Source organism: Acipenser ruthenus, chromosome 11 (genome assembly GCF_902713425.1).
Source record: "Acipenser ruthenus chromosome 11, fAciRut3.2 maternal haplotype, whole genome shotgun sequence".
In the NCBI taxonomy this organism is placed as follows: domain Eukaryota; kingdom Metazoa; phylum Chordata; class Actinopteri; order Acipenseriformes; family Acipenseridae; genus Acipenser; species Acipenser ruthenus.
The window spans coordinates 27,272,721-27,298,072 of record NC_081199.1 but is presented as its reverse complement, the minus strand read 5'-3'; the positions used below and the strand labels follow the sequence as shown (position 1 = coordinate 27,298,072).

General features: G+C 39.3%; 1 protein-coding gene across 15 annotated transcripts in view; it reads right to left on the bottom strand.

Annotated features, from left to right (window-relative positions):
* The window catches only part of LOC117426899 (abl interactor 2-like), a 71,657-nt gene that overhangs the window by 25,125 nt on the left and 21,180 nt on the right, over positions 1 to 25,352 (bottom strand). For all 15 annotated transcript variants that reach the window (XM_059033572.1, XM_034045084.3, XM_059033571.1 and 12 more), the window contains exons 2-3: positions 10,447 to 10,614; positions 1,640 to 1,816 (exon numbers count right to left, since the gene is read on the bottom strand). In XM_059033572.1, coding sequence (XP_058889555.1) covers positions 1,640 to 1,816; positions 10,447 to 10,614 — 345 coding nt within the window. The remainder of the gene's footprint in view (positions 1 to 1,639; positions 1,817 to 10,446; positions 10,615 to 25,352) is intronic.

The window sequence follows — 25,352 nt, the reverse complement described above, 5'->3', positions numbered from 1 at the left end:
GCTCCCCTGGGTCCTAAACCTTGCTAAGTACACACCAACCATGACTTTTGCAAACATTAAAGATTTGCTGACATAAGGAGGTTTAACTATAGAGCTTTGAGCAAAATAGGGGAGAAAATCTGTCCCGGGAGTTGTCCGGGAGAAGTATCCAAAAAACTAGACAGTCCCGGCAAATAATGGAGAGTTGACAGGTATGCATCTCTCAAGAGCTAATGGCCAATATACATCAGAAAAGAAATGCTGCACCTTTTAATAAAAAAAATAATAATAATAACATTGACAATTATTTTTTATTATTTTCTCCCCAGTTTGGAAACGGCCAATTATTTTTAGGCTCAGCTCACCGCTATCACCCCTGCGCTGACTCGGGAGGGCGAAGACTAACACACGCTGTCCTCCGAAGCGTGTGCCGTCACACTGCGGACTCACCATGCAGCCACCCAAGAGCTACAGCGTCGGAGGACAACGTAGCTCTCAGGCAGCTTACAGGCAAGCCCGCAGGCACCCGGCCAGACTACAGGGGTTGCTGGTGCGCGGTGAGCCGAGGACACCCTGGCTGACCTGGCCCTCCCTCCCCCCGGGCGGTGCTCGGCCAATTAAGCGCCGCCTCCTGGAAGCTCCCGTCTTCGGTCGGCAAAGGAATAGCCTGGACTCGAACTTGCGACGTCCAGACTATAGAGCGCATCCTGCACTCCATGTGGAGCGCCTTTACTAGATGCGCCACTCGGGAGCCCCGGTAAATAATAATAATTGAATAATAATTGAACACTTGAAGTAGAGCTTCACAAAGCAGGATGACCACAGAACAGGACAACCTGGCACTGGCATCTATTTGTTTATTTTTTTTATATTAATGTATGTTTTTAAAAACCTACTCCATCTCAAGAATTCATTTTCAAATGGTTTGCATTTACAAAAAATAGCCACCACTACTTCCAATCCATATGCAGTTCAATTTCTCAAGATTCCATTCATGACTCATGTTTTAACATTATGAAATGTAAGCAAAATCCTGCACACCTTGTCCTGAACATGATTCATCAGACAGGAATTCTGCCTATGTGAATCTCACGTCTTCATTTTACATGTATATATAGGGGATGCTGCAAAAAGACTAAAATCATAGGCTGTAGCAATACTAGTGAAGTACAATGTATGTAAAAAAAACACACAACCCTATTACTGGGTAAGCCAGCAATCTGGTCAATCTGGTTTTAAATAAACATCAATGTGGGATACAGCATGTTATAAAGAATTCATTCCATCTGTTCAATTTATTTCTGTGAAAAAAGCATTTAAGTACATTCTTTGAAATCAGTCAAGTGTAAACTTCAGCAGGATTTTTAAAGGAATTTCCAAAAGCTACAGAAAATAGCCAACAATGCTGTGGCTGACCCATCAGACATCACTACAGTACAATTGTGTATCGTTGTCAAATATACCTTAACACAGGTACTGTAGATTTGTAATACCTGCTGATGTTAAATGTCAATAATGACAAAAGGAAATGGTTAAATGTAGAATCTCAGGACTAACAAGGCTAGCTATGGTAAATGTCACACGGATACTGTATATCACAATAATGGCCTTATGGACACAGCTACCCCCCACCCCAGATCCCCAAAGAGTCGATGCCTACCTTCACTCCATGGCCAATGTCATCGAGCATCGTGTAATCGATGGGCTTCCGGATGTAGCGCACAGGTCTCTCCGGGTTGGCGGGTGCAATGATTTTGTGAGTTCTTGAGGTGTTCTTGTTGGTCGTCAGGATGCCAATCTCTCTCCTGGCCACTTTCTCTTTGTGGATGTCCACAGTCTAAAAGGCAAAGCAGATGGAACCTCGTAATTCAGGACAGCCCCACATTTGTTTCTATAAAATAATCTCTACTCAAATATCGTTTAGCAAACAATTTTCAATTGAAGTCAGTGAGACAGAGTCCTGTCCATAATGTCAAATCGGTGTCGTCTGAAATGTATTTATTTATTTTGAACTGAGCAGCAAAGCACAATGTTGTCAAGAGCCCTTCACAGCACATGACAGAAGGCAGGCAGGTCATCTCCCACAGACACGGCTACATAACTGTGACTTAAGAACATAAGAAAGTTTACAAACGAGGAAGCCATTCGACCCATCTTGCTCGTTTGGTTGTTAGTAGATTATTGATCCCAGAATCTCATCAAGCAGCTTCTTGAAAGATCCCAGGGTGTCAGCTTCAACAACATTACTGGGGAGTTGGTTCCAGACCCTCACAATTCTCTGTGGAAAAAAGTGCCTCCTATTTTCTGTTCTGAATGCCCCTTTTATCTAATCTCCATTTGTGACCCCTGGTCCTTGTTTCTTTTTTCAGGTCAAGAAAGTCCCCTGGGTCAACATTGTCTATACCTTTTAGGATTTTGAATGTTTTTATCAGATCGCCGCATAGTCTTCTTTGTTCAAGACTGAATAGATTCAATTCTTTTAACCTGTCTGCATACGACATGCCTTTTAAACCCGGGATAATTCTGGTTGCTCTTCTTTGCACTCTTTCTAGAGCAGCAATATCCTTTTTGTAACAAGGTGTCCAGAACTGAACACAATATTCTAGGTGAGGTCTTACTAATGCATTGTAGTTTTAACATTACTACCCTTGATTTAAATTCATCACTTCTCACAATATATCCGAGCATCTTCTTAGCCTTTTTTATAGCTTCCCCACATTGTCTAGATGAAAACATTTCCGAGTCAACATAAACTCCAAGGTCTTTTTCATAGATTCCTTGTTCAATTTCAGTATCTCCCATACAGTATTTATAATGCACATTTTTATTGCCTGCGTGCAGTACCTTACACTTTTCTCTATTAAATGTCATTTGCCATGTGTCTTCCCAGTTCTGAATGCTGTCTAGTTCATTTTGAATGACCTTTGTGCTGCATCAGTGTTTGCCACCCTATTTTTGGGTCATCTGTAAATTTAACAAGTTTGCTTACTATACCAGAATCTAAGTCATTAATGTAGATTAGGAATAGCAGAGGACCTAATACTGATCCCTGTGGTACTCCACTGGTTACTTCGCTCCATTTTGAGGTTTCTCCTCTAATCAGTACTTTTTCTACATATTAGCCACTCCCTAATCCATATGCATGCATTTCCTTGAATCCCTACTGCGTTCAGTTTGAGAATTAATCTTATGCGGGACTCTGTCAAAAGCTTTCTAGAAATCTAAATAAAACATGTCATATGCTCTGCAATTATCCATTGTCGATGTTGCATCCTCAAAAAAAATCAAGCAGGTTAGACACACACGATCTCCCTTTCCTAAAACCATGCTGACTGTCTTCCAGGATACTGTTACCATATAGGTAATTTTCCATTTTGGATTTTATAGTTTCTAGAAGTTTACTTGTGAAAAGTAATAATTTAATATATTTGATATTTTCTCTTTGTCTATGATTTTGCCATTTGTATCTCTTAGACATTTAACCTCCTCTTTCAATATTCTCTTGCTGTTAAATAAAAACTTTTTGGAACTGGTTTTAGCCCCCTTAACAAAGCTCATTTCTATCTCTCTCTTGGCCTATCTAACTTCCTTTTTGACTTGCATTTGCAGTTCCAAATACTGTTTTTGTGTACTGTGTTTTTGGTCCCTTTTAAAACGCTCTGTAAAGTGCCTTTTTCCACTGAATATTTTTAATTGATCTATTAAACCATTTAGGCAATTTTGTTTTAGATTTGTCTACTTTTAGGATGTCATTGTTTTGCGCCTCTAGTACTACATTTTTAAAAAACATCCAATCTATTTCTGTTAGTCTCTGTTTCATTCCTTCATAGTTTGCCTTTCTAAAATCATAAACCTTAGCTTAAAGGCCTTTGCACACTGGATCCGATAACGCATCCGGATTTAACGTGCGTCTAAACAGAAAAAAACGATCACGTGTATTCCCTATTGCACCTTGCATACCGAGTCCGGAATTGTCATACAACGGTGATGCGTCAACTTTGGAATCTAAACAAGTTCGACTTGATCCGATTTGACGTTTGTTAAATACATTGACCAATGAAAAACGACTGGGAAGACACGTGGATTCTTGCAGGTCCCTGAACAAAATGGAAAACCTAATTGTGTGTGTCCCCAAACAAAAATTACTTTATGATAAATCCAACAAAGACTTTGAATAAAAAAAAGAAAACATATGGACAGACATTTACACAGACTTGGGCATGAATGATATGTATTATAAAACATGAAATTATGAACTGATAGCATACATAAACACGTGGATTTTGTGCAGTATAGGCTATTACAAGCATATACTTTTTATTTCAATTGTAGTCGAGGAAGTAAAGAAACAATGGCCTAACCTGGAGTCACATATCAGAGAAAGAAGCGTGACATGGCAACGAAGAGCGGTCAGGGCTTAACAGTCAGAAAAGAGGAGCAGTACATGAAAGTGATGGAAAGTATTTTCGGTAGCTCATTGCTAGATTCCCAAACTTTTAGATATATACAAGATCGAGTGTTTGAAAAATTAAATATTGGTCATATGGTTCCTGATGCTATGACAACTGTGTTGTGTAATATCATATGTTTTTGTTTTGTTTTTTATGTATTGCGTAACATTATTATAGATCTAGTAGAAATGTAATTAGCAAACGTTTCCCATCAGCGTTTGCTGATCATTAAGTTTATACTACATGTAACATTTGTGTTCAGTTATGTAAGAATTAACAGAATTGTATTTATTTTTTATTAAAATACTGAAACTAGCTATATTAACTACAAAGCCCCTACTGCACATCAGCGCTCTGAAGTACGATATTAACGCATCTAGTGTGCAATGGATTGACACACGACTTTTTCGGATGACGGATTCTAAATGACGGAACGGATCCAGTGTGCAAAGGCCTTTAGTCATTACTTTTTGGGTTTTAAAAAGCACTTCAAATGAGACCATGTTGTGGTCCGAGTTCGCAAATGGTTCTCTGACCTCTGTTTTAGTTATTATTTCTTCATTATTTGAAAAGACTAAATCAAGGCGTGCCTTCCCCTCTAGTCGGTGCCTTGACAAATTGCGTTAGGAAGCAGTCATTTGTCATTTCCACCATTTCAATTTCGTTTGTCGTGCTCCCCACCGGGTTTTCCCCATTTTATATGTGGGAAGTTGAAATCCCCCATTAGTATGGCTTCACCTTTTCTACACGCATTTCTAATGTCATTGTATAACAGATTATTTTGCTTGGCATCTGAATTTGGGGGTCTATAGCATGCCCCTATTATTATGCCCTTTGAATATTTGTCCATTCTGACCCACACTGATTCTGCGTTGTTTTCTTCTTACAGATATAATACCAGGGCTTCAAGACTATTTTTTATGTATAGCGCTACTCCTCCGCCTCTTCTGTCCTGCCTGTCTTTCCTATACAGTGTATTCCCACTAATATTATATTCGTCTCCATCCCTCTCAGATAATCAAGTTTTTGTAACACCTATCACATCGTAGTTACTTGTTAGTGCAGTAGCTTCAAGTTCTAACATTGTTTGAGACTTCTAGCATTTAGATAAATACATTTAATGGCTGGCTTACCTGAGTTGTTGCCCTTGTTTTGATGTGGTTTCCCTTCTGTTTTTTTGTTGATTTCTCCCCCCTTCCTTTCTAGTTTAAATGCTTCTGAACCTCCTTGAGGATCCTTTCCCACCTATATAGATATCTTTGTTGTGGAATGTGGTCCAATGTTCAAAAAAGGGGAAGCCTTCCTGTGTGCACCACGATTTCAGCCATGCATTTTGATTATGTATTTCCAGCTGTCCATATTGGCCTTTGCAAGGTGCCGGTAGTATCCCAGAAAAAAAACAGTTTTGGTCTTGTCTTTTAACTTCCTTCCTAGCTCTCTGAATTTGTTTTGCAGGGATTTTGGTCTGTCTCTTACAGTGTTTGTACCGATGTGGACGACTACTACCGGGTCGTCTCCTGTTCGTTCTAGGAGCCTGTCCACGTTCTCAGTGACATGTGTGACAAGGGGTCCAGACTGTGCACTGAACTTGCTGTGTTTCTCAACATGGAGTCCAACAATCATGACCTCCCTTTTTTTTTGCTGCCTGGCCAGCACTGTTTATAGGGTCCTGGATGTTGTTCCTTTTGTTCTCTTGATGTTGGTTATGATCTTCTAAATTTTGAAGTGGCTCAAATTTGTTTGATGTATTGATTTGTGGCGGTTGTGTTTGACGATGTTTCTTTTTTTCCTCTGTCTCTGCCTACCTGAACCCAGCTGTTTAGACCCTCTATCTCCCTGGTGGCCGTCTTAAGGGTGCAGACTTCCAGGAATTGTGAGTGTGCCAGCTCCTCAAGCTCCTGTTGCTGTCTCATTTCCTGCAGCTCCATTTCTAGCATACTTACTAGTTTAAGCAAGTCCTGGGTCATGCAGAACTTTACACACATTTGGTTTAGCTCTGCTGGATTTTCTCTGATTTCCCACATCATGCAGAGTTTAGTTTCTGCAGCTGTCAACGTGCTTTCAAAACGGCTTCTAACTGCTCTGTACTTTTCCATGACTGTACTCCCACGCTGTCGCTGTATGAACTGCCTTGCTTTTGTTTGTGTCTGCTGGTGCTTGTAGCTCTGCCCCTCCTCCTTGTCTCAGAACGGTGCCCGATGATGCCGGGTAAGAACCAACAGCACGCTGTGATGTTGGAATCTTAGCCTCCTCTAATGCACCTGGTCATGCTAAAATAATTAGTTGAAGATGTCTCTGTATTCATTATTTTGAATTCAAACTTGATTTTAAAAATGGTTACTAAAATAAGGATTCATTATTTTTGCAGGTGTCTTTAGGATGCATTTGGTATGGGGGCTCCCGAGTGGCACATCCGGTAAAGGACTCCGCCCGGAGTGCAGGATGCGCCCTATAGCTTGGAGATCGCCGATTCAAATCCAAGCTATGCCACTGCCGACCGTGGACGGGAGTTTCCAGGGGGCAGCACACAATTGGCCAAGCGCTGGCTGGGCGGAATAGGGGTTAGGTCGACTGGGGAGTCCTTGTCTCACCGCGCACCAGTGACCCCTGTGGCAGGCCGGGCACCTGCAGGCCGGCCTGGACGCAGTTCAGAAATACGTGGTCCTCCGACGCTCTAAGTTCTGAATATGGCTGCACGGCGGGCTTGCAGAGTGAAAAAAAGCGGACGGCTGACGGCACTTGTTTCGGAGGACACGAGTGCTCGTCTTTGTCTCTCCCAAGTTAGTTTGGGGGTTGCAGCAGTGAGCCAGGTTGAATAATAATTGGACATTCAAAAAAAAAAATAGGAGAAAATTGGAAAATGAATACAAAATTCACGTTTTAAAAAATAATAAATAAAAAAAAGAATTTGGTGAAAAACACTGACTGAAAATGATCTGCTAGCTAACAGCACACTATTTATCCCGCTCATTTCAGTTTCAAATCATCTCACACCTACAATAGTGTAGGTTCCTCTTCCAATCTCCCCAAGCACTGCAATGCAGGTGTGTTTGTGCCTCTGCTGTGTCAGTACTATAAACGCTAGCTTATATCAAACACACTCCATGTATGACGATGCATCTGCAATGAGAGAAATACTGTACCAAGGCACTGCAATGATTATTACTGGAACACCTTTTACAAGTATTAGTATACATTGTGTCACCTGCCATGGCTAGAAATGACTTCTTGAACTTTGCATATTCCATGCAATACTAAACTGCTAGTGCACAGAATTTCAACATTGCAGATATCAACAAACAGAATAGAAATCTAAAGTGCGCATTCTCATTTTAGACCCAGTCACACTAAAGCTCGCAATATCAAATGAATAAAATTGACATTTAATAAAGACAGATACTCCCACTGCACAAAAGGTTGCCGTTTGCAATTCCACATGTGCACTGGACTGCCTATTTAAAACCGAAGAACCTGAAGGCAGAGGAAAAGTATTGCACAGCACATCAAACTGCACTCAAAACGATGAGACATTCTCTCTCTCTCATCTCCTTCAGGGGAACAGCACTGTGTTAGACACAGAATGGGGATTCAGGATATCAGCAGCCATTTGAACATGTGTGCTGACTTCATGCCATTGGTACCATGGTCACACTAATGGGCACAAGCTTCTTCACAGTCAAGATTTCCATTACATGAGAGTAGATGCTGATTTGAACTCTGCTCTCGCCAAGATAAGCACCAACCAAGACGTAGCTTTAAGGTAAACTAATGTGATCCATCTGCATCTTCATCCATTTATGTTTCTTTCCATCTGATGATGTAGATATCCTTCTGCCTGGTGTTGATGGCTAAAGTGTAATGCTAGCTCCAGGGATCAGCTTATTTTGCCTCCCCAGCGTATCAACGATGTGGTTGAGCCGGGGATCAACCACAGTGCGGTCTCCCCAGCACATCAGCATGACAACCGTCTGGATTGAGCCAAGTAGGGTACATCTCTTGGGTCTTCAAGTGGGCACAGTCTGTTCGAGATTACCTATCAGAAATTCCAAAGGCTGCTTTACAACCTCTCACAAAATCACATGGAGATTGTATTCATATTGTAGCAGGTCGTAATTCTTCATTTATATACAGAACAGTTTGTTGAACGTAAATAAGGGACATGTAAAAAGTACAGAGACATGGTTTAAATGCATAGAAATACACATTTTATATTAGAAATAAGCAGCCATTTGACCAAGTATTGGCTGTGAGCCAAATTAAATAACAAAAATTACCAGATGTAATTATTTTGTGAAAATAGCACATTTGAATAGACACACCTGCTCTTTTCCCTTAACGACAGGTCTGATAAGCTACTTTTGCCATGTCCCAATACACTTAATGGGCAAGAAAAAGCACTAATAAGGTAAACACTAAATAAGGTCCTTAGGGCAGAGCCCTGCAGATACACATTTAACAGGGCCAGACTGTGCAATTGACCTTTTTTGTTTTTATTTATTTCCTATTACATGCAACAGATCTCAATTATATATCGCTGATAACTTCTAACCTGCCAGCTAAAGTCGTAATCGGTTTTTCATAAACCCCAAGAGCCCAGTAGCTTCTACGGGCTTATTCTGTGTTATTCTATATTCCTTTTTCCGTAAATTGTTTATATGAGTGAAATTTCTAATTCTGAATACCGAGTATTCCTAACAAAAATTGAACCGTTTTTCTAAGTAAACTGTACTTTTCTCTGTACTTAACAAACCTTTGAAATATGGGATCATGTACAGTAGTGTGTATACTGCCTTTCAGTTTAGGAAAGTGGGAAATCAATTTCACTTCTGTGCTTCACCTTCTGTGCTTCATTTGTACCCAAGCCCCAAAGGTCAATCCCTTATCGCAAGTTAAGCTAACAGGGTAACAGGTTCTGCACATAAGCTAAGCAGATGCATGCTTTAATTTTTGAGGCTCCAGCTCATTACTCTGAATAAACTACCGTCGTCAGATTTGTATTTCTCAAACAAGTCTACTGTTGTCAGAGGATCATTAGATATGCACTTGTAGCATACAAGGAAATATCTGTGGCTTTGTCACGCTGCCCTGAACATTCTTCCATCAATCCAATACTCTCACTGGCCCCAAAGTAGCACACCATGATAGGAACGTTATTATTCTGGAATAAAAATCTTTTTTTTTTTTTACCATGACAGTTTTACAATTTCAAAGTGCCGTGCAAGTTGGTGTCATTTTGATATATTAGGAGGAGTTATGCTAATATTTTGGATATCATGCATAATAATAAGTACTGTGCAATAAATTAAATGTGCATCGCTTTAAAAAGGGTGTTTACAATGACATTAAGATTTCAGAATGAAGGGGGCTCCCGAGTGGCGCATCCGGTAAAGGCATTCCGCGTGGAGTGCAGGGTGTGCCCTATAGCCTGGAGGTCTCCGGTTCGAGTCCAGGCTATCCACTGCCTACCGTGGACGGGAGTTCCCAAAGGGCGGCGCACAACTGGCCGAGCGCCGCCCCTTGGGAACTGACGCCTGTAAGCTGTCCAGAGCTGCATGGTCCTCCGAGGCTGTAGCTCGGAGGCGCGTCTGTCTTCGTCTCTCCCGAGTCAGCGCGGGGGTAGCAGCGGTGAGCCGGGTTGAAATAAAAGAAAAGGATAAAAAAAAATAAAAAAAAATAATAATAATAATAATTGGGCTTTCCAAATTGTGGAGAAAAAGGAGAAAAAATAAAATTGCCAATTCCAAATTAAAAAAAATAAAAATAAAAAATAAATTCAGAATGATATTACAGAAATGCTCTAATATCACTTCGAGATTGCTCATGGCAGTGAAACTTTGGACAATCATGGTGATGCACTGATGCAGCCCTGTCGCTGGTTTGGATTCTACACAATATAGTATGTAAATCACAATTCTAGGTCCCAAAAGTTGTAAAACATTGTCTGAGCCCATTTTAGTAAATCTAGATCAGGTGCTGGAGCCTGCAGAGGAACCCTATAATAAATACAGACACTTACCTGAGAGATGTGGTTGATAGAGGACTCCATGCGGCGCAGCTGGGACGCCTGGATATCCAGCATCTGGAGGACATTGTTGGCTAAGGTGTTGATCAGGTAGGCAACGCTCGCCAAAGACTGGGTTGTGTAATTTTTGGTTTCTTCTAGGGCTCTGTGTTTATCTACAGACTGTGGAAACAGAGAGGAAACAGGGAACTGTCAAACAAAATCCATTTCACACATCACACAACGGAGATCTTTCTTAAAATGTCAGTAGTATGGTTTCCATGTTTATTATACTTGGTAAACTGTTTTGTTTACACTCAGACACATTGGGCTCTATGTACTAATATTACGGATGTGTTCGCAAATACTGCACATTTTTGGTGTGGACTCCGACCTTGATGCAACTATGGCAACGGCCAAAAAGAGGAAAACAAATTTCCAAAAAGATGAAATTGACCTGTTAGTTTAGTGAAATGGAACAAAATCAAGAAATATTATTTAACACTTCGCCGGGCCAAAAAACATTAAGAAAAGAAATGAAAAGAAGCAACTAACAAAATAAATTCACTGGGACACTAAGTGACAGACACTTGACATTTAAAAAAAATAAAAATAAAAAAATATCAGTCAAAATGACATGCCACAAAAATCAAAGCAAACCGACAGGAAAATATTAATTAGAGCCAGGTTCAGTAGTTATTTGTGTTTGTTTGCTTTGGATCAATTACAATTGTAATGTGCAGGTTCAATTATACTGTATATGACAAGACCTTAAGTGTAGGGAATAGCTAAACATATAGTAGTCAAAAATGACCTTAAAACTAGTCACTACTAGATAGAAACCACTGTAAAAAAATAAGGATTTTATAACAGTTACAAAAAGCATGAAGTGCATTTAGGCAATAGACGTTTACCTATAGGACTCACCAATTCAAGTTTCTGGGCAAAAAAATAACCAAATGTTGCATCTTGAGACAGACTGCTACCAAATATTGTCTACTCAAGACTGGAGAGTGCGAGTATGTAGGCTATTATAAATGTTTTAAATGCAGAGCTGCTGAAAGCGAGCACCATCTGTTCTCTACAAAAACAGGAATGTTGATGAAACCTGCCAAGGGACAATTCAAGTTCCTTTCTCCAGCTATGCTGCTTGTGAAATTCATGTCTCTCATGACAGACCAACAAAAGAAATCCCACTAGGATTCAATAGCCCCACTTCAAAAAGAGAACAAGCGTAATTAAATTGCAATCACTGTATCAACTGTAGGCTAAAACGGATCGACTATGCAAATAAAATACTAAACCTCTACAGCAGAATTTACAAAAGAATAATTGAGAGATTTCACTCTGACAATGCTGGTCAAAGCAAGTCCAGTCTAAAGTGCCAATTTATATATGGTGAAAAACAAAAAAATCTGCCTCATTCACCACTTCGAAGCAAAGTATTGTACAATGAAACCTAAGTAATTCCATGTTCTATTTTGCTGTAATTTCAACCACAAGTACTTGCTTTGTGTCTCAGGTGAATACAACTGCAAATTTAAAACCTTAACCCGCTCACTGCCACAAGGTTGGTTCTCTTATCAAACAATTTGATTAACATAACAACCCCATGCAGAGTGACAAATTGCATTCAGCACTGAAATTCAAGGAGATTTGGAAGAACACAGCATATTTAAAGGTGAAAATGAAGCAGGTATTGTAGCTTGGTCAAGCAAGTTCATAATAATACATCTACTGTAATGGACAGGAGTGCAACAAAGTGGGTTTGATGTTTGCATGTATTATTTATTTTTTCATTTTTAGAAACACTGAATTCCTAAAAGTTCAACCATTCAGAGAGGTACAGTTGACAAGAGTTCCCAATCAAAACAACATTAGGTAGCATTACTCACCCACATACAGCCATTATGGTATTGCTGCCGAAAGGTATGTTTTAGACTCTGACCAGGGCTGCTGCTTGCACTATCCAATTGTGTTACACACAGTGCAGGGGTTGGCACCATGTTAAGTGGTGACGGACATTTCCAAAAAAAAAACAAAAAAAAAACACCCTTCATGGCCTCGGACAAACAAAACGGAAGTTATATATAAATTCTGTGTGCGCGAGTGTTAGACGTATTCACTTCCAGACACGGATAACTCTTGCCACGGACATGTATGTCCGTGTATGGACAGGTTGACGACCCCTGACACAGTGCTGGCTGGGCTATTAGCCTCAATAGATCCCACGTTTCACTGCCTAATAACCCTGAGGCAGGGGTGTATAGCTTTACATTACATCCCAAAAATCACAGTAAAATACATGCACGCAAGGTACAACTGCCTCAATTCAAACAGTGGGAAAGCAATTATTCATATGAATTGGGGGTTCTATAGGGGAATCTTTCAGCATGGGTAAACTTCAGGGTGATAGAATACAGAAGATACAGAATATGTATCTAACCATTCTAAAGGCTGGAAGGGACCCCATCAACTCAGGGTCACACTCCTTGGCAGTGGCTCCCAGTCCACAGCTCGCTCATTTCTCAAATTTGAAAGCCTACAGTAGTAGAATTAGAAACAAAATGACACATGCTTACTTTGAGGGTCAAAAGATTTTCACTGACTGGTATTTCAGCTAGTCAGCAGTTGTTCTTAAGCTGCATTGTCGTGTGAGGGAGCCACATGACCCAGGAGCCCTGCAGTTTTAAATAGCAGCCTTTGTCCACCAGTAACAGGCAGGGATTCGCCCGGACTCTCAGCAATGCTGTCGTGATTTGATTTCTCATTCCAATTAAAAACAAACTACAAAAAATGTATCATCTGAAAAGCTTAACCACAAAGTTGTCTAAAATTATATAGGGGACTGTATATTTCAACATTTACAGTAAATATGACAAACATGTAGATTACTTACTGTAACATGTATTTCCTGGCTACATTTTCCCTAAAATGATTGGCATGAGCAATTCTCTAGAAAATAAATATCTTGTGTAAAACAACCTCAAATCTGCTTGTAAGTGGTTTTATATCGTGGATTCTTTAACTGGTGTTGAATTTGAAACACACCTGCAACATGCAGAACACACTTTATTGATTAATTGGTTATGCAAATAGCATTCCCAACATTTATTTTGCAGTACTGCAGATTTCCATCCACAACATCCCTTAAGGAAACAGAGACAGAAATGATTAAGGAATGGTCACATTTTCCTTCAGAACAATTCTACCACCTTGCAGACTTATATCAAATCATGCCCTCGTTGTAGCTCAACAACCTTTTAATCTCAATGGGGATTCAACAGAAGCAGGAGTTCCAAATCCTGCGCTGGGTGGGCAATATGTAGAGTAGTACAGTTTAGTAGGCCATCCGCCTATAGTGTATTTCTAGTGCCTTCAGCATCCCCTCAGCAGGGATTTTAGCTTTGATCAAAAACAAAATGTATGAGATTTAAATCATTGTAGACTGAAAATAGGAGGGGTGGATGTGGAGGAATCCCAGACCTGGAGATAACCCCCAATGACATACACAGGCAGACTGTGCATCTGTGGACAGCTGCTACCATGCAGTCATGTGAGAGTGAGTCCATGTATGATGAAAATAAGGGACTGAGAAGGGGAGAGGCTGAAACAACACTAAACTGAAACAAATTATAAAAAACGGTGATGCTGTCTAAAATTTCAGAGCCACTTACATTTCCGTGTCAGAGGGATGCATCTTAAAGCTAGTCGCATTTTTCTCAGTGGCAGATTATACATTTTAAATGTCAGCACTGCATAAAAATAAAAGTGCTTTCATATCTCTGGGGCAATACAACAGAACAGGTTTAAGAAAATAAGAGTTTCCACACCACGTTCCACAATTTACAAACTTAACTACAGAACTTTGTGTAGCAAAATGTCACTCTGAGGCAGTGATTAGAATGCAAAGTGAATAAAACGCTTTAATTGGGAAACCCATGATGCATAATTCTTTATTTTTAAATTCTGATACAACAGCATCGTAAATGCACACACATGCTGGAAAACACCATGGCGTCATGCACAAAGGTACTTCAAACTTGTAGTTTAACTCGGAGTAGCTTCAGTATGTTGCATTATGTATATGTTCAGTTCGACATTACATTTTTCATAAGGTTTCTTAAACCGGTCTGCCAGAATAACAGTTAACAATGAGAGGGTCTGCTCTGTTTTCAGTTGGGTTTATTACCGACTCAAAAACTGGCAGTCTAGAAGCAGGCAGCAATCACAGCACACACAGCACTATCCATTAGCGTGCAGCTCTTCTGCTTTAAAAATCCTTCAAGGACACTATTCCATCTCTCAATAAGAAAAATTACCCCTTACGATCTATCCTGATAAGACACAGCCACACACAAAATGTGTGGTTCTTACTAACCTTCCTTAAAGAATGGATGCACCATGCATTAGGCAGCTGAAAACATGCAGCTTCGATATCCAATAGAAAAAGCTGTTTGTTCTCTACTGATGATACTGCTAAAATGAAGCCAGTTGCTCATGGTCACTCAGCCATGACCCACATTGATTAGCACCAGCCACCCTCTTTCTCCTCAGGGAACCCTTTCAGCTCCTCCACTCTTCAAGGACAAACCTCTCTTTCTGGCTCACTTGGTTTTTCACAAGGGCCTAAAATTCAATAAATAATTAGCATGGCTGGAGAGTGTCCTGCGTCAAGAGTGACATTTATATTCCAGTGCCCATAAACCAAGCATGGGCCTATAGTGGGGAGATAAAGTGGGAATAAAGGATTGAATTCCTTCTTTGAATGGGTGACTTGTGGTTTTACCCAAGCATGGACCTCATTATCAATATACATGAGATAGTGAATCCACAACAGTATTCCACAATGCAATATATCTTGAGAGGGTCAGATGAATAGAGAAGGCAAATCGAATTAGGGTTGGCCATGCTCAGGCTCCGGAGCCCTGGAGCCAGCTGCGTGGTCTGGAGACAGGGCGGAGCTTGCCAATTTTCTGAGCTGACCTCGGAGCCAGAGCACAGCTAGAGCTGGGGATGCTGGAGCTGGGTCAGTAGAGCGCTCCGGAGCTGGGTCACTAGAGAATGGAGCCGGAGCTGAGGTTCCAGAGCAGCTCCACTATTTCCTGCCTTTCACATTTTTAAATATCCTTCCTAAATTATTTCAGTTTAAACACTTGACTGAACAAAATAAATAGGTATATAAAATACCTAAATGTAAATTCAGAAGTACTTTAATGTACATAATATTTCTGTTGACAAGGGGCCATCCAAAATTATCAACTAGAATCATGTTTTCTGCTATCTGCAGCCATTGCCTTTTATGAAAACCAGTGCAGGCATATAGAGGGTCCTCATAAATCCCAACATCTACCAAATAAAAATACTAAGTGTGAACTCCTGTCCACTAATGTAAATCCTTAGCAGAACATTGTTGGATCAGTGGTTTTGGTTCTTGGTCAATGATACTTTGAGAGAGGCGAAAGCAGAGGCTATTTTGACCTACTTCAAAAACGTAAATCGAAACCAAGTCTGGTTCTAAAAAAAAAAAAAAATCCAAATTAGGTTCTACTCTCAAAAAGAGAGAATCAGCTTGGTATTCTATGACCTTGACCTGGAATTAAAAAAGGGTTTCCCACAATCATTGTTGGCCAAGGTGTTGATCAGGTAGGCAATGCTCGCCAAAGTCTAGGTTGTGTAATTTTTGGTTTCTTCTAGGACTAAATTCACTGGGACACTAAGCGACAGACATTTGACAAAAAAAATGGCATGACCTTAGGAGGATTACGAAAAAGAAAAAGCAGCAGCAAATAAAAAACAAACAGGACAAACCGAATATGATGCGTTAAAAACATAGCGCAGACCCTGGGCACAGCGAAAACAAACCAAAACCTAGATCTAAAAAAGGGTCCCCAAAAACAGAGAGCATAAATAAAACTAAGCTTGTTTCTATATGTGGAAGTTTACCATGGTACATTGGCAAGGTAATTCTCCAGTTTACCATGTGTGTACTTGTCTGTACCCTAACCAAGCTTCCCTGTTCAGTGCTTTAATTTAAAAATACCGCAGAAAACTGAGTCAATGTATATTTTAGTTGTGTAAAGGAAAAATGTACAGTACATACAGTAGGCTACGCAAGTAAATACATCATTCATCGTATTTCAGTTGTCTATGCACTACATAATTACTGTTTGTTATATTTTGACGATTTGTGGTTTTCTTGGATGTGTATGTAAAAAACAAATCAGGTACGTTTTTGCAAAATGCAAAATTCAATGTACAGTCTTATTTCAGACCAAAAATACTGGTTAATAAGAACATGTAATTTAATAATGTATTGGTCTGACCTTTTTGGTCCCAGAATGCATATAAAATGACCCAGTCTCTTTCATTGCTGGTAATTTACTTTAGACATTTTAAAATAATGAATGGTGAGAATATGGAAAAAATATATCTTAATTATTTTTAAAGCCATCACTACCTTAACCTGCATGAACAATTAAAAAAAGAAAATTGAAATAGGATGTTACTATGATAGTCAAGTACATACATTACTGGATTAGAGGTTTTAGTGGCTCTGGAACCAGAGCCGGGCAGTAAAAGCAGCTGGATTTGGAGCATCAGCATGGAGCTGCACCGGAAGATGCTCACGCCGAAGCACAGCCATCCTTAAATCGAATTATCTAGCTTGTCCAGCTGTGTGAACTCTGTATTATAATTTAGTTTCTGTTTTAATCTTCTGTCAACACACGATAAAAGGAACCAAATTAATTTTATGATAAGCAAATTGAATCAGTGCTGTTGATTAAGCCCAACTTGAATATCATATGCCAGTATTGAGTGGGGGGGGGGGGGGGCGAAATCTGTTTTTAACTCTTAAGCACTTTCTAAATCATCCTCCTGCTCACTGTTAAATCCATCTCCGTTACATGTGAGAGCAGGAGGATGATGGGAAATGTAGTTCCGAGAGGTCCATGCGGGTACATGGGAAGCCATCTTGAGGCAGGGAATGCAATTTAAAAGTTTAAAAAAGTGGTCAAAATGTAAAAAAAATAAAATTAAATTTAAAACACACACCTTACATAAACAGTTGTAGCAACACATGGGAACATGTAACACAATAAAATAAAAATGTCCTTATGTACCCTTTAATTCTAAACAGAAGACAAGCAAAATTATTTGAGTGTTTTATTTCCCACAGCAGCCTGCAGTGTACAGCAAGGCATATCGAAATGTCCAAGATGCAATTTTATTTGCAATTTACAGTTTTATTTATTTTCATGAAAAGTTTAATATTGTGCCACCACTAATTTTGTGTGTGGGCGTTCCAAAGCATACACATTTTTCAGATTTCAATGCCCAGCTTATAGGAGTTATGTCACAATATGGATTCGTCAAGCTTTGAATTCAGAGCTCCCCACAGCAAGCGCTGCGTTCATGGTCCTTAGTGGGTGACTCAAATAATCAATTCATGAATAAAGACAAAGACGACAACAACAACAACTCTGGAATGTGTCCCTCTTTGTTCGTGTCTTCCCTCTCTCACTGATTATTTTTGCATTGCCCACTGAGAACCTGTATCCCATCTATCCCTCCTAGCACATTATGGATTTTGTTTCTCATAAACCTGGCCATGGCTGTCCGTTTTAGAAAATGGCATCTGAGGAGACCTGCACTGCCACATTTCATGCTTTGATGGTTCCTTTGAAGCTTTAACCTTGATCATGAAAAAATACTGTAATTTGTTGATTTGGTGACCTTTCTTTGAAAGTAACTACTTGTACTGTAATCACAATGCTATTAACATTATAATCCTCATCACAGAGTATGTATGAAATAAGATAAGTAAGATGAGAAATGTGCATCTGACAGAGATCGGGGAAATTACAGTACATTAGGAGTTACATTTTTACGGTTGAATGTTGCAAATTGCCATTTGTAGCCACAGCTGAAAGGCACTGCAAATCCTGCCCAATGCTGAAACAGATACATCACTCAATGGGATACAGCGTTTAATGAATTATCCAATGCATTTAAATCATCACATTCTTCATTTGGTCACCAAAATGCTTAAAAGTTTGGGAAGTGATCCATTAGTTGCTGAAGCAGTGGCAATTGTTTTACCATCTCTAAAGTCCAAGGCAGAGTTGGGATATTCTCAGGGGTCTTCTGCAATTTGTGTTGTACATGATTTAGACGTATACTTTTCAGTTATTCATTCCATTTTAATTTATATACCATATTTGCTCGAGTATAAGTCGAGAAATTTAAACCCAAAACACAATCCTGGAGTTGGGGGGTGGAGGGGTTGACTAATACACAAGGAAACATATGAACGGATCTATAATTTATAGTAAAAGCCTGCATTTACTGATTGCAATGACTGGTGGCAGCATGAACACTATTGGAGGGGCACAACAACAACAACAACAACCACCATTACCTTTTCTACTGCGTGACCATGCAGCATAGTGCTTCTGTGGGAAACAGCAGCACCTCTATTGTTGTGGGCAAATCCTTGTTGCCCTCGTTGCCAGAGCAAACGCTTCTAATTTCTCTCAAATCAAAACGCAAACATATCAAGGTTTGGCGAAAACGAGTCTGTGACATTATCTATATATGGCTTGTTTACATCCAGGAGCTATCACGTAAAACACAGACGCAGTTTCACTGAATTACAGCCAGAACAGACCACCTCCCACATTCCACTGAAGTGCTTATAAAATTGTTATTTTTGCAAATCTGCCACTCAAAACGGCGTCAGCATATCTAATACATATATTTAGAAAAAAAAAATTATACCTGAATATCGCCCTCACAATGGGGGGGTCGACATTTACATGAGGTCGACTTTTACTCCAGCAAATACGGTATCGTAGATTAGAATCGTGTCAGGTGTGTTTTTAATTAGTTGTTGTACATCATTAAATTTAGCACATGAACAAGATATTTAAAACATTTCACTCGGTTTTAACTAATGCAACTGCCTAAAAAAAAAGAACTACTGTGTTTGCCAGTCTCAATTTAGAGTAGACCCCTGGACAACAGGAATTGCACAGAAGTGTGTTGTGGACTTTCTCGGACTGTGTCCAACACGGAAGAGATTAGGTTGTTCAGCTCAGGATTCGGGTGTTAGAGCTGGGAGGGGAACCTCATGGTGCTCCTGTCTGGACTGTGTCTGACTATGTGATCCTTCACCTTTCATGAAATAAAAAAAATAACCATTATACCCAATGGATTGTAACTCATTTCACACCTCTATAAAAATGATTTGTTTTTGTACAGCAGAATGATGCAATAGATCTTCTGGATGAACGTTGTTTCATAGACCTGTTAGTCCAGGGAATGCTGCTGTACTGTATATAAATAAAAATGTGAAAAAAATAAATAAATAAATAAATAAATAAATAAATAAAAAGCAGGCTGAGGAGCGATACTCTGAAGAACTTGGAACGCTGTTCAGGTTAAAACGTTATGAACAGAAAGAGGTTTCCTTGTTTAGTGGTCTCAGGACTCTGCATTTACAATAGGGAGATCAACAGTGAATAATGGTACAATTAGAATGTAAATTAGTTTAGTCTTTTGAATCAAACAGAAAAAAAAAAACGAATTGCAATGCTTCATGCGTAAGGCCGTGTGAAAATCGTGATTTCAAGGGATGCACGGATATCGTGAAATTAGGCCAATACCATAATTTCTACAGTATTCTTAAGAAATAAAAATATTCATAATTTGTATTTCATACAAAAAAAAATCACATTAACGAAACTGTACAACTCTGCTTTGTGTCTGCGTGTAATATTCGCCATGCACACAGTGCTGTGCAATGATTACGTCATGTCACTATATGCAAACTAAAGCAGGAAAATAAAATATATCCACACTGCTGTATACAAGAAAATGGATGTCTCTAAAAAGGCTAAACCTGTGTCTGCAGCTGATCACGTAAAGCAGTGTCCACCAGGAGTTTTACACAGCGATGGAGGAAAGCTCTTCTGTACGTCCTGCAACGTTACTATAGATCACTACCGAAAATGTGAATCGCGGAAAATATATTTCCGTGCACATTTTATTTACTTCGCAATACCTAAATGTTGACAGGCATTTAGATTCAAATATTAACCGAAAGAGAAAGGCGGAAATCCAGAGGAGTACTGCGACTGCTTTACTTGCAAAGAAACAAAAAACGGTGACTTCCGTATTCCAAAAGTCCACTTATTAAATTTTGACTTGACAGAGGCATTTGTTTGCGCAAATATCACTTTTGAAAAATTGGACAACCAAAAGTTACAGAAATTCTTCAGACAGTGTAGCAAATGGTGGAGTGATTCCTTCATCAGCCCAGCTGAAACGTGAGTACTTAGCTAAAGTTGCCGAGTACCACAAGCAGATTAAGGAATTGGTTGCTTGTCAGTGGTCACACTGACGAGTCGATTGATGCACAAGATCAGTATGGGTTACACATTATTTGTTTTGCAAGACCTAAATGGTGAACATGCACCTAACGTACTAACTGAAAGCTGTCCTTGCAGATACACTTTACCTGCAGGCTGTTAATGACAACACCGTTTCACAAGCTATTGTAAAGTGCTTCAATAACTTTGATATCAGTGCATTTATCTATATATTTCGCATTTTAAAAAATAATAATAATTATAACATATTTCCGTGCACATTTCACGAAATACGATACTTTACCCGTGACACTCCCGCGAATTTTAAAGAAAATTACCGCGATTCACAGGGCCTTGTTCATGCACTCTTTAAACTATCTCTGTGTAACTGTCCTTCATTCTGATTTTCTTGTTTTGTAGATACTCTCAAGGTTATTTATCTACTTCTTAAATTGCAATAACACACTACAGTAAACTTCTTTCAAGTGACTATTCTATGAGGACCACGCTCTCAGTCAATTTCTTTCAATGTCGCAGACCTCCCTTAGGTACCAGCTCCAAGACCACTTGCTTTTGATTCCACTGGTAAAACAAAGTGTTTTTGTACAAATCGGCACTGGAATGTAGTCTTGCATAAGGTTTTATTATTATTATTATTATTATTATTATTATTATTATTATTTATTTCTTAGCAGACGCCCTTACCCAGGGCGACTTACAATTGTTACAAGATATCACTTTTTTTTTTTTATTATTATTATTATTTATTTTTTTACATACAATTACCCATTTATACAGTTGGGTTTTTACTGGAGCAATCTAGGTAAAAGTACCTTGCTCAAGGGTACAGCAGCAGTGTCCCCAACCGGGAATTGAACCCACAACCCTCCAGTCAAGAGTCCAGAGCCCTAACCAGTACTCCACACATAGAGGTTTATATCCTGCTGGACTGTAGCCATGTGGAGAACGGTTACCTCAGGTGCACCTAATCACATTGATCCCAAAGTCAATGTTCTTATTTGAATAGATATAAGAGGTGCCAGATGCATTTCTTGATTTCTGAACACAGGAGGCTGCTGTACTATGACTGAACAGTAATCTTTTTTAGCATTGCTTCATAAGTGTGTACCATGTTGGTTACTGTAAAGCTGCAATGTTCAAAGAGTAGAGTGGAGTGGGAGTAGATTCATAAAGGAACTAAATGAACGCAGTCTGGACCAAACAAAATATTGTTTGTTCCAAATTCAACATTCAAAATATATACTGTACACTACTCAAATTAAAAAGGAGCTGTGTTTCAAACTTGAATTGATCCAAAACAAAGTAGAGTATTTACACACTGAAATTAACAGATACAATAATTGTATTGTGTGTAACATAATTCAAAGGTTGACCTCCACAACATTTACTGTACCACCCTGTGGTTTGATACTTGTTGGATAGTTTAACAAAATTAGCTAGATTTTATAAACAAAGCTAAATTTGAAGACCATTTGGGTTTAATATTAAGTGAAGCAGCCAGATGGCGGGAAGTTTTTTAGTGTACCCTAAATTTTATGACAACTTGAAAGGTGATTGCACTGTTTTCAGGGAAATGACACCTTTGGCTAAACATTCTTTTCCTCACAGTTTACACTTCAAAGAAAATAGGCAAAAGGCTTATTCCATCTTTCTTCTCTTCCTTCCCTTTCATCTACAGTTTTATTGCCTTGAGTGAAACATCTTAGACTGTTTTGAAGTTGCGTTAACTTAGAAAAGTGGGCCCCACATAGCCAATGATATTATTGATTCATAGGAGGCCTGTAAAACTTACATCAGTATGTAATTGTTTCTTCCGATAGGTTAAGGCATAAGGGGTGATGTCATAAGTGAATCTTTATTAATCCGAATATTGTATTGTCTGTGGATTCTATTATAACTTGTGCTTAAGGAAAATTGAGTACCCAGTTGCTGTACTGTATCTAATAAAATCTTTGTTGAAATCTACAACAGAGTTTAGAACCCCAATCATTTTCTACTCACGGATGCACAAAGGAAAAAAAAAAGAACATGAACGTTTTAATTCCCTGTTAATTTCTACAATACTGTGTCCACAATCTGCACATTAAAAGCAAACTGGTACCAGCTACGGTACACTGTTGTGTATCCCCAGATTCCAGCATTTGAACAGCTCTGGCAGTCTGGACTACCAGGCATCATTAGAAGCCAGGATTCCAAAACCAACTACAACCAATGCTATTACTTGTGCAGCCACGTGACTAATGGTCAAATATAACGTCTAAATGGGAGCACCTGCCATTAAAACGGGGGGCAACCAGTGCAAAATGCAACTCAACAGCTGTCACAATGTATTGAAGAACATGTAAAAAGTCTGCCTAGCTGATGCCTTAACAACTTATTTAACTGTACTGTATGTTCATGGCATTATTTATATCATATTTAATGTTTGCTCCTCCAATTTTTATTATAGTCTTCTACTTCGTAAGACACTCCGAGAATAAATAAATGTACTGTAGTTAATAAGACCCTCAAAATATAAAGGCAAGTTATTTATGAATCATGATGTAAACACTCAGCTTCCTGGGGTTTAGATCAAAAAGCCTCTACTGTATTCTGATGTTTCTGCTCCAATTTAGGTTTCAAAATTAAATAGAAGCCAACAGACTTCTAAGCCAGCAAAATCCACAATGAACAAAAACACTCATCCTGGCTACATACTGTAATCATGCAGTATGCAAGAGAGCTATTTAGAGATTATAATGTGTACGTAAAATGCTACATTTGCAAAGGAATGGAAATGTGAGGCAGTAAATTGGTATATTGATTATGAGGAAGGCTTTGGTCACGTCTTCAGTGTGCAATTATGGTTATCTTTGTGGTTACTGCACTTAAACAGGCAACACGCCTCTCTGCTCTCCAGTGACTCTTACTGAGCTGAATACTACAGTACAAAAATGTGTTGTAATTATACCTAATTTGACAACCCAGAATTCAAAACTACAGAACGTATGCTAAACGCATACGTTGCTAGTTTAACAATGCAGTTTAAGATGATGTCACCATTCAAGCCTTCTTTTGTTTCCCTAACCCTACAACATAAAGTACAGTTCAGCGGGTATCATAAGAGACAATCCAGGTAAATGTCCGAGTCATCCTGCTTAAATTTTAATCCGTTGGTGGCTCTCAGGCAGAAGCTGTTAGAATAATTTAGCAATGTTTTAGTTTACACAATCTCACATGTCTAGAGTAGTTGAAACAGCACATTCAATACAAAAAAAAAAAAAGTCGATTTAAATAAAGCAAGCTTTTGCTCAGCGCCTGCCTGCTTAGCTATGGCCGTGCAGTAGTCTCGAATTGGTGCTGCTGCGTTCTGAAACAGGCGTACGCTTCCCGGGCACGCCCCCCAGCCAATCAGGACCTCCCGATCAGCTCTGCTCCTGGCAAGTCTTCTTGTTTACCACAGTAGCAGCGCAGCTGAACCAGCAACAGGGTTCTCCCTGTCACAAAGCATCATTAGCTTCCTGAGGAATTTGAAGAGAAGCTTTTACAATTTCAGCATTTTGTTATTAGGCTCAGTTCTAATCAGACCCCCGTATTTTTTTCTACTTGCCAAAATACCACTGTTCACAAAAAGGGGAAAAAGAAACAGGTGCGAGTAACCATAACTGTAATGTTCTGTGTGACAACAGATGGCTGCAGACTGCCTCCATATGTGATTTTCTTACAGGAGTAGGAAAATGAGCAGACATTTTGAAAAAAGCTTTAAAGTTAGAAGTGTAAAAAGTTGTCAGGATGTTAATGAAAAGAACAATTCTAGGTACGATATTAACAGTTGTAGAAACACGTGGGGACATGTAACGCTACATTCTTCGGAACCCTGCTACTTTTTAAGGCATCTTGGTACGTGGGCAGTGCTGAGAAGCTGTCATTGCCGATGCCTTACCTTTGTCTTATACTGTAAAGTACACAGGCGTCTACAATTTCTCTCATCAGTACTATACAAGGCATGATGTGGCGTTGAAGCAAAGCCACTAAAACTTAAAACCAACATAAAATACGGTTTTAATTATCTTGAAGTGTTGCAGGCCAACAATCATTTGCGTTTTAAAACAAGATCTGACTGGAGCCAACTGGTCACGTCATGGTGTCGTTCCAATTGCAGCTCCTCCGCTTGTTCCATGATTAAAGGATATCTATCATTAGCTGAGCTTTTGAAGTTCAGAAAGAAAACTAAAGCTCAAAACACTGAATCAAAAAGACAATTAAACCGAAAATAAATTGGTCTTGCTGAAAGATTAGTAGCCGAGATTGTATCATTATTGCCACGAGAACTGAAAACCACAGCTGCTAGTTTTTAGAAAAGATGTCAATGACTGTAGCAGGGAGATTGCTCTGCACATGTGTAAATTAGTGTTGGTGTAATTTTATATGGGGAAATGGGTTTATTGCGTGTCTTTTTGGAGTTGATTTGTGTGATTAAATTATTCTTCACAGACGGGCGCTCGTTTGAGACTTTGCTGCCTGCTGGGTTTGGTTGAGAGGAGGGGC